The sequence below is a fragment of the Drosophila mojavensis genome, unplaced genomic scaffold (assembly GCF_018153725.1).
Source record: "Drosophila mojavensis isolate 15081-1352.22 unplaced genomic scaffold, ASM1815372v1 contig_74, whole genome shotgun sequence".
NCBI classification, from domain to species: Eukaryota; Metazoa; Arthropoda; class Insecta; order Diptera; family Drosophilidae; genus Drosophila; species Drosophila mojavensis.
This window is the reverse complement of record NW_025318899.1, coordinates 4,339,655-4,349,820: the sequence shown is the minus strand read 5'-3', so window position 1 is coordinate 4,349,820 and position 10,166 is coordinate 4,339,655. Positions and strand designations below refer to the sequence as shown.

The 10,166-nt window shown below is 39.7% G+C and overlaps 1 protein-coding gene across 1 annotated transcript; it reads left to right on the top strand.

Moving 5' to 3' along the window:
• The first annotated feature begins 423 nt into the window (after nt 1–423).
• On the top strand, nt 424–10,122 carry LOC6581381. Its single transcript, XM_032731825.2, has 6 exons — nt 424–965; nt 6,056–6,187; nt 6,397–6,547; nt 6,630–7,537; nt 8,556–8,761; nt 9,752–10,122. Exons 1-6 carry the CDS (start codon nt 773–775, stop codon nt 9,971–9,973), a joined length of 1,812 nt encoding a protein of 603 aa, XP_032587716.1. The 5' UTR covers nt 424–772; the 3' UTR covers nt 9,974–10,122.
• The last annotated feature ends 44 nt before the right edge of the window (nt 10,123–10,166 follow it).

Below are 10,166 nucleotides of genomic sequence, written 5' to 3'. Positions count from 1 at the left end.
TTTGTAATTATTTGAGCAGAGTCTTTAGTGACAAATATAGCTCCCACACTTGGTGCACAGATTTTCGATAGGTATGCAAATTGAGCTGAGACATCAGATAATGAGACATTCGATATGCCTTTAGCAGACACCATAATTGAACATATTGGCCCGGCTAAGCTGTATGCTGTACGTTGGCCAAAACAAACATGCAAACAAACATGCAAACAATTCGTGTTGCTCTTTTGGCTCCTATTCACATGTTGCTCACTTTCCACAAAGAGCACGCCAGCTTTCACAATACTCTCTTTAGGAGCGAATCGGCGAGTCGGCGAGTCGTCGAGCCGCTGGAGTCGTCGAGTTAGCCGCAGCTCGTGGCTGCAACGTTTGGTATAAAACTTCTTACGTATGCGCGTCATGGCTCAATCTTACCTTGAACTTGGTCGTGTTAAGATCGCTGCTTAAATCGATATAGCTGAACAGTGAGCTCCAGAGTGTGGTGAATTTATGCTGCGCCGGCGCAGCTTAACATTTGAATAATTTTATGTGCGTTAATTGACAATAGATCGGTGACGACTGCTTCATCTTTTAAATACAAGAAAATGGAACAAAGAGCCGTTGCTCGTATGCGTGTCATTAAGTGTATATAAATCGGTGGTCAAGATACACACACACACACACACTCAGAGAAGGCAGAAAAGATTCTTGTCAACGATTTCACATCTAACGGCAACTGTATCGATAACTAGCCAAAACACATCTAGTTGTAACTGTACTTGTATTTGTGAACGTGATGGACTGGCAGCGTTCCTTAGCTGGCATTGAGCTATGGCTGCTGCTCCTATGTTTGCCAATGCCATTTACACTGATCCAAGCCTGGAGCCTGCCTGCTCACCCTGTAGCACCTCCAGCTGCAGCTCCAGTTCCAGCTGCCATCCCCGTTGCCCGGGCAGCGACAACGACACCTGCTGGCCGACAACTAAATGGTAAGTTATGCCAAGTCACTTGGCTGCAAAATTTAAACCAAAAACATTTTTGTTTTTCGACCAATGACTCAGCTCAGCCCAAGTTTTTCAATTTCTTTCTTAATTTTTTTTTTTTTTTTTTATTTTTACTATTTTTGGCTTTTCGGATATGTAATACAGCGCCAAACAAAGCAAAGCAAAGCAAAACAAAATATAATCAAAAAAGCACTTTTATTGTAGTGAAATTTTTGCTCATTAAGCTAAATGTGAGAGCGCATGAATTTAAATAGGCATTATATCATAGTCGGTCCAAAGTAGATGAAGTGCCAGCTGACCAGGAGACAGATGCCGGTTGGATATGTGACAGGCCGGCATCAATTTAGTCAGCTGACAAAAAGCGCATGGCTAATTAGCGTTTAGTGGCATGGTTAGTGCAGCAGAACTGGAATATTGTTAAGAAAGGCTAAGATTTTTTTAGAGCAGTTGACATGCTTCATGCGCCAGCATTTCAGCTCTGTTACGCTCTGTTCTGTGCAAGAGTCGAGCAATTAGTTGACGGCCTGCACTTGTGCGAGGTGCCATAAAACTAAAGACAACGAAAAAAGCAGGAGAAGACGACGAGGCCATTGCAAGTGCCATGGCCATGTAATATGGGTCACACATAAGTACTTATAACTAAACTAGAACTTGTTGAGCGCTAAAAAACAGTCGTCGCTTATTTACGCACTCACTCGTTTGAGCTGACAAAAGAAAAGAAAAAAAAAAAAAAGAAAAAATAAATAAATAAAGGGTGCCAGATTCACAAAAGTGTGGGTAACCAAGAGCAACTATATATAATGTAAAGTCACTCTCGAAGCAAACAGCTAAACGTGCTCGAATCCTAAATACTCTTGTAATTAGAGGGCACGAGCTGGGGTCTTTAGTTTCTCTGCATAATAGTTTTTATCTGGTCTTCTTAGTTATTAATTAATTACTATTATTAATACAAAATATATATTGTTATCTTTTTAATATATACTTATAGTTTCTGTAACTAGCATTATTATTAATTTTACAATTATTTCTAACGGTTTATATACTAAAACTTTTTCATTATCACTTTGATTATAGATATCATAATTCTACTAATTATTTTTATTATTTATATTGTCATTTTCATTGTCATTATCATTATTATTGTGATTCTAGTAGCTACCAGTTTATTTTTATTTAAGAATTAAAAAAAATCACTATCATTCTTCTCATTCTATGCCATTCTTTGTCATTATTCAATAGAAATATTATTAGCATGTTCATTATGATTTCTCTTCATTGTGATTGTTATTCTAGTCCATTGTTCTTAATATTATCATTATACTCTATCATAGTCTCTAACACCATTTTCAAATTTGAAATTAGCTTTAACATTTGACTCCTCAGTTAATAGTGCCCATTATTCTTATCTTAGCTATAAATAATAAATATCAGTACTAAAAATCCTCACTATTATCATTCATAACTATTTCTGTCTATCTAACAAGTACGAACTTTCTTTATAAGCCTATCTCTCGTCTAATTAATAGACTGTTAGCTTAGCCAACATATCATGCATGCATAAGAATAAGTAAAATCCTACCATATATGCTATGTTTTCAGTTCGGTATTCTCTTGAATTACTGCTAATTCCTCTAAAATTGTGAGCTCCACATATGGTCATTTCCTGACCACTGATAATCAATACGTCTTGGCCACATATAGAAGTTGTTATGCTCGCGCAATGTGAGAGCAGCCATGCAAAGTGAACAACAAAGCAGGCTGATAGACTTAGTCAAGTCGTGATATAGCCACATATTTGGTTGACCACGGCGGCTAGGTTCCAAACAATAAACACAATAAAGTGAGACAGACCGGCAGAATTGAGGCGTTGTGGGGAGCTGACACCAAAAACAACCTGAAAAGTGCTCATAATTGGGTTATAACCGTCATATGCCATGCATGTGTGAGAGTGTATGCGTGTGTGAATGTGTGTGCATGTGTGTGTGCGGCTACACCTTGTCTTGTTTGGCTAGTGGCAAACAAAGCCACTGGAAAACTGAACGAAAATAAGACTGCGTCCGCGGCATTGACAACATGCCTTTCCATGACTTTAAAGCGCAAAAAAAATTAAAAGTGTGGACTGCGTGCTGTTGTTGTTGTTATTGTTGTTTTCCTTGTTGTTTTCTAGTGGAATGAAATGCAATTTCATTTTTTAATTGCATCTGCTCGTCAAGCATCTCAATCTCAATTGTCCAGTTTGGTCGGACAACAATGGCAAAGCAAAGCAAAGCAAAGCAATGCAATGCAGAGCAGAGCTGAGCCGAACCATGCAGAGCATCTGCATCCAGCACTTTCAGTGCATTTGATGCAGATTAAGTGACATTCGCTATATGGTTTGTTAAACATACTTTTCTTCTTGTTGTTGTTGTTGTTTAACCCAACCACAACTCAGTCGACGATTTGCGTAAGTGTTTCACGTTAGCTCTTCCTCTTCGATACGACAGAGCAGATCGAAACCAGTGAAAGTTTCATTTTATTGAGCGCTTTTGGTCATGCTTATTCACCGTTGTGCCAAGCTCACACACTTCTTGGCTAACGGTAATGCTTAACTACGTTGTTGTTTAGCTGCGAGCTTCAAGCTGTGAGGGCCAACAGGTTTCCATTTGACACATTGATCAAGAATTCTAGCCAGTTGTTGGCCAGCCGCACAGCAGAGAGCAGCTAATAGATCTAACCACGTGTCGACTGACTAGCGGTGCTAGGCTACGCTTAACTAAATGGAAACATATTTCACTTTCAAATGCCACCCAGGGCAAATCTTTTACAACTTCATTTGCTTTGGGTATAGAATTTTGTGTGATTATGCTAAAATTTGATGAGCTACTGCTATGGTTAGTCTAGAGGCTATAGACAAATGAGATTTACAGCACAGCTGGACAGTTAGCCAGTTAGCCAATTGGCCAATTGGCAACTGGCCCATATGCCCAGCAGCCTGGCAGAGTTTACAGTTTACAGTTTAAAGTTTTGTTGCTATTTATTGCATACAGCCCAACGATGCAAATGAACGCGTCACTCTTGAACAAGTTCGGGCTCATTGACCACGCCCCGGCTGCAATGCATGCGATTGCTACGAGTAGCTAAGCATATTAAGCCATGGGCCACGCATAAATTTCAATTGTAGTGAAAGTACAAAAAAAAAAAAAAAAAAAAAAAAAAAACAACAAAAAAACAAAACCAAAAAATAAAAAAAAACTATATATTTGAAATTAAGTCGAGCCCAGCGCTTGGGCATTGTCTTGAAAGGTAGCTGAAGGGGAATGGAAAGGGCCGCCAGCATGAAAGTGGAAAGATGCACAGGTAATCGTGTGCCAGCAGCAGCGGCAGCACTCGGGTTCCGCTTAATGTGCCGCATTTATAAGCAAAGCAAACAAAGTTTTTGGCAAATGTCAAAGAAGCATGCCGCGTGGGCTGCAGACAGAGTCGAACAAGGATTTTTATCTGTTGGATGTCACCAGAAAACAAGACAAAACAAACATTTTCTCACAATGCAACATCCTAGTGCGCAGCAGCTTTCACTTGGCATTGAACTAACATTATTGGCTGCCTGCTATTGCAAGGAGGTCATAGTACACACACATTCATTGAAAGGGAAATTTTCACTAATCACGACTTTGAAGATATGGCAGCAACAACCTGCAAACAGTAGCGCCTCCGCTGATGTGTGGCCATTAAGCGGCAGCTGGCTGACAGCTAGTAACATCAATAACCCCTCAGCTGTTGCAATCAATAGTAATGGGTAGAAAGAAGTGAAATAATTGCTCAATTTATAACGAGCTCTGCTCTTGCCTGCAAGGCGCAAATGCAGCCTGCAGCTGTGGCAGTCACTTAATTAATTTCATTTTCCCAATTAGTTAACTTCTGCTTGTGTAGCCTAAGCGACCACAGTAGCTACTATTGTAATGGGTATACACAGATACAAAAACATTGCGCAATTTATAGCAAGCTTTGTGACTAATTTATTTTATTTTGCTTAAACAAATTTTGCGAAAAAATGTGTAAGATAAAGAAGCCATAAAAGTAAATACTAAACAAAGCTAAAATAAAAAGAGCGTATAAAGATGTAAAAAAAAGCTGCGACAACATAACTTTTAGATTTTTATTTGTATTTTTTAGTAAAATAGTAAAAATAAGCTGAATAAAGATAAAAACAAAATACTTTAGCCAAAATTATTTTTTTTTATTAATAATGAAAAATGATTATTATTTTATTTGAAAAGAAAATTTTTGTCAAATAAATCTGCTCACATTTTAAAATTATTATTTTTTTTTTAATAAAATTAAATAAGTACTAATAAAAATAAAAATACTAAATTAAAAATATAGAAATTTCTCAATAAAAAATATTAAAGATATCAAATTATGCAATTGCTTAGGCTTTACTTAAATTAGCATAGAGTCTACTGAGGGAGAGAAAGAAACAGGAATATAATACTTCAGCTGATATTATGTATTTTCTATAGTAATATATGCTATATATATCTAAAAATGCTAACATAATATAAGACTCCTTTGGTTATCATTGTTAACGTTTCCTTTGTGATTTAAGTAATTCAATTTAATTATTTGTCAATTGGAGTTTCGACAAAGAATTGCCATAATTAGTTTGTAGCTAATTGTTAGGCTTTGCACATTTTCACTCGATTGTTGTTGGCTGGTTAGTTGGATGTGAAACTATGTTTTAAACATGGCAGACAATATTGCAGGTGGCAAGCCACACAAGGTGTTATCAGTGTGGTTGTTATTGTTGTAATAGCTGCTGCTGCTGGTGGTGCTGCTGCTATTGCTGTTGCTGTCCAGTGGTCAGTGGTTGTGCACACTTTCACTCAAATATTTACAGTTGAGCAAAAGAAGAAGCAGCTGTGGTGTGGCAGCTGCCACATGTCCAAAGCACTTAACAAACCAGACCAAAATTCCGCTTGTGCGTAAGCCAAGTAATTTGATTGTTTTGGGCATTTGTGGCAACAATGCCTCTAAATAAACTATGTACAGATGTTTGTAATAAACTTGTTTTGTCTTTTTTTTTTTTTTTTTTGCAGCCTTTACGCCTTATTTGGACCTAGCTTTATGTCCAATTCGACCCGAGCCCTGGTCGTGTGCTCGTCAAAGATCGGCCAGAATTCTGGATGCTTGGGATGATGAATTGCAGTTGCAGTGGCAAAAGCTGAAAGGTAAGCCAAGTGCAGGTCAGGTGAAAGAGCTGTTAATTAACAGTTACTGTCAGTACACGTGATTTATGCTCCAGGTGAAAACTTGCAAATTGCCCATGATCAAAGAGCGACAGAAGTAAATAAAGTAAATTTTATGCTTCGGCTAAAAGCGAACTATATATTAGATTAGCATAAAAGTTAAAGCACTTTTTCCATTTCCATCCACACAGTGGAAGCGGACCGGCAGCTGAATGCGACGATTGAGAGACGCGGCTACAGCGCCTCGGAGCTGCCCATCAAAGAGAAGCCATCGACATTGTTAAAGAAAATCGAAATCGGCACGAAATACATGAAGGAATATCTAGCAGAGACGATGGACGGGTAATTCGGACAACAAGTTTGACAATATCCAGTTTTTGTTTCTTAACTCTCTGCATCTTCCTCTTCTTCTCGTCTCGGTTAGTTTTCTTGGTCGCGAATACGAGTATTTGCAAGCGCCAAAATCAAAAGCGGATGATAGTGAAAACGTGGAATATGACGACGACGACGACGAAGAGGCGGAAACAGAGGGAGAGGCCGAGGCTGACGGTGAGGGTGATGCAGATGCTGATGCTGATGCTGATGCTGACGGCGATGCAGATGGAGATGCTGAGGCAGAGGAGGAATCGGCAGTCGACAATAGTATCGAGGATGAGGCAGAGGTGGATGCAGCCTCTAACAGCGTCGATCACGACGACGAAGAGGAGGATGAGGAGGAGGAAGACGAAGCAGACGAAGAACCTGAAGCGGAAAATGAAAGTGCACAAATTGTGCCACAGCCGACGAATGATGTGAAGAGCTCGGTGTTTAGCGATGGCGGTGCATCGGGCGGTGTGGAGTTCATAGAGCTCGAAGATGGTGCAGACAATGCGGCGGGCTCTGCGAAGAAGCCCGGCAAAGGCGGCAAACGCAAGAAGAACAAGAACAAGCGCAGGAAGAAGAAGAAGAAGGGTGGCCAGTCAGAGCATCAGCCAGCCACCCTGGTGGTGGTGCAGGCAGCGCCAGAGCACCACGAAGTTGACGCCGGACACGAGAGTGGACCAGCAGTTGTCAGCCACGGCGGCGGCCATGGAGGCGGCCATGGAGGTGGCCATGGAGGCGGTCACGGGGGAGGCCATGGAGGCGGCGGTGGCCGGCCCTTCAAGCGCAAGACCAAGCGTGGCAAGCGCAAGCGTAAGGGCCAACACTCGACGGCAGTGGTGGAGCACGAGTCCAGCGATACACTGGGCCTGGAGCTGTTGGATGACCTGCTCGATGTGGACGCGGACGCCTTGCTAGCTGGAGGAAAGCGCAAGCATAAGAACCCGTTTAATTATGGTAGAAGTAACGGAGGTGTGTGTTGTTTGCTGCGTGTGGTTTTCAATCAATTAAGCGCACCTTTTCCATAGCACAGTTGAAGTGCCTATATCTATCTATATAGTACTAGTGGGTTAAAATGAAAGCTCTGGCCAGAGCCAGAGATTAGAGTTGTGAGCTACGGAATAGTTCAGCAAGTCAAAAGTTGTTCAATTGTTCATGAATGAATGGATTCTATTGACTGTAAAAGCTCTTCATAATCATGATGGCGAATTTATGCGAAAAATTAACTAAACTGTTGAGCAATACGAAGTCATTGTGGTAAATAATATTCATGAACTGCTGAACTAATTCATCCCATTGAATTTAGCTTCACAATTCTACCATATGCCAAAATAGACTTGCAGAAATTATGAGAAACTACTCAATATTGTTTTAAGTGTAACAAAAGAGAACGCATTTCTGAGCAAAATATTATTCGTAAAATAATCTGTATAACATAAAATAATAATTTTAAATAATTTCTGCAAGTGTATTTACAAATGTGCTTGCTTTAGCATTCAACTGCTTGGCAAACGCGCAGCCATCACACTGCTTGCCAAGCAGTTAACAATCGGTGTTGGTTCGAGTTTCATAGCATCCAGCTTAACACAAACTCAAGCTTGAGGCAGTTGTTAAGCTGGGAGCTAACGGTCAAATAATTTATGTTGAATTCAAAAGATATATATAATAATTATATAATATTACTATAATTATTTATATATTAATAGTTTCATAAATTATCTGCCTTTATTCATTTATTTATTGTACATGCATACATATCCTACGCCTGCTTGATTTGCTTCGAATGCTTGTTGTGTTATCGTTATCGTTTTGTTATCGTTATCGTTAACGCACTTACGCGCACTGCAGTTCATACTAACAAACATACCACCCTCCTAAGCGAAAATTATGTCGTTAAATCGTTTATATGTGTTCTTTATGTTGCGTTTGTTATGTTGTTCATATAAATTTCTATATGGTGATTAACTGATCGATCTTGCTTGCTTCACAGTTACGCGCGGCAAGAAGAAGAAGAAGAAGAAGGCAGCCGCTAAGCTCCTACTGATCGGCTCACTACTGAAGGCCAAAATCGAATTGCTGCTCAAAATTTTGGGCGCCCATTTGCAGATTAAGTTCTTTGCCATAGCCCTGATCGGATTGCTGATAAATATTGCCCGATTCTGGATCGATGTCAAGCGGGGCGGTGCACCGTCCAAGGTAGGTTAAGAGGCCCAAATTTTGCACCACCGAGTTTCGTTGCGTTCGTTCGTTTCTATTTTTTTTGTTCTGGTTAACACACGAACAAAATTGTTCCGGTTATGAGACCCAACGAATATATTTACCTCTAATCTTTTGCACCCCCTTTTTGTCTAGATCATAATTGAAATTTGTTAATGATTTTAGTGTTAAGCAAAAGCAAATTCTAAGTTTTGTTTTGGCAAAGGTTTGTTGGCCACATTTTGTCGACTCTCTCTCTCTCTCTCTTTCTATCTGTCTCACTCTCCCTTTAGCTATCCCTTCTCTAAAACTCTCTGAACAGCGATATAATGTATATAGATATACTACTATGCATACACCGATGCAGACGTTTATCATGTGTTGTTTTTAACTGTCTCACTCCAGCTGCGGGTTTTCGTTCACAAATTTTCTCCACAACAGTTCCAACAAGAACAACAAACAAACAACAATTTACCGACCTCTAAAAAACAAATTGTACCGTATGCTAACATATTCAGAGCTCTTTGGTTTCAGATATGGTAACCATTTTGGACAGCTACAACAATAATCAGTATATACAAATTTTCCCATAACTCAAAAACAATACGAAAAATCCAAATCAGATATATATACAAATATACATACGTAGCGTATATCCAAAATGTTCCCCTACAATATATATGTGTAAGTATGGGCGTGTCTCTCTCACTCATAGCTGGCGCCCTTTCCCACTCGTAACTCCTCGTCTCGAATACAAGCTGAGCGATTACACTCAGTTATACACAAACACAAATACACACACACACACACACACACATATACAGAATCACACACACATACACGTATGTCTACAGTCTAATCAGTAAGCCCTTTTAAATCCCCTCGAACAGTCCAATCCACACAGCTCTTAAAAACAACTCTTTGGGCTCTTTGGTATTTCCTTTGGTGTTTCTCACTTCACGCCCTATTCGCATTTGCATTTCTAACTAGGTTGTCTATGTCGAACATGCTCATCATCAGCACCACTATGAGGACCATGGCGAGGATTGGGGCGAACAGGGCAGCTACTGGAAGCGTTCGCTACAAACGGAGCCATCCATCGAAGATCTCGACTCGTCCACGGATAGCTACCAAAATCGACCGCTCTTGCAGCAGTCGCAGCCGGAGGATGCACACCATCTGGCCTATCGCAATCAATATCAGTGGCAATAATAGCTATATAAACATACTTTTATTTGACTTACTGATTATTAAATAATCCCTTGAGTCCTAGTTTCGAAATTAATTTTAGCACAAATGCCAGTAAAACAATTTTAGTTCTAACCCCGCCTTAGTAGAAATTTATATGATTTTTAGTGCAATGCCCTACATGTAATTTATATTTATTATATAATAATAATATATA

Bases quoted from the DNA above. Each gene is read 5' to 3' on its own strand.
- LOC6581381 (XM_032731825.2), top strand. From the start codon at position 773: ATGGACTGGCAGCGTTCCTTAGCTGGCATTGAGCTATGGCTGCTGCTC. The intron at 6,188-6,396 runs GTAAGCCAAGTG...CCATCCACACAG, and splicing joins GCAGTGGCAAAAGCTGAAAG to TGGAAGCGGACCGGCAGCTG. The intron at 8,762-9,751 runs GTAGGTTAAGAG...ATTTCTAACTAG, and splicing joins GGGGCGGTGCACCGTCCAAG to GTTGTCTATGTCGAACATGC.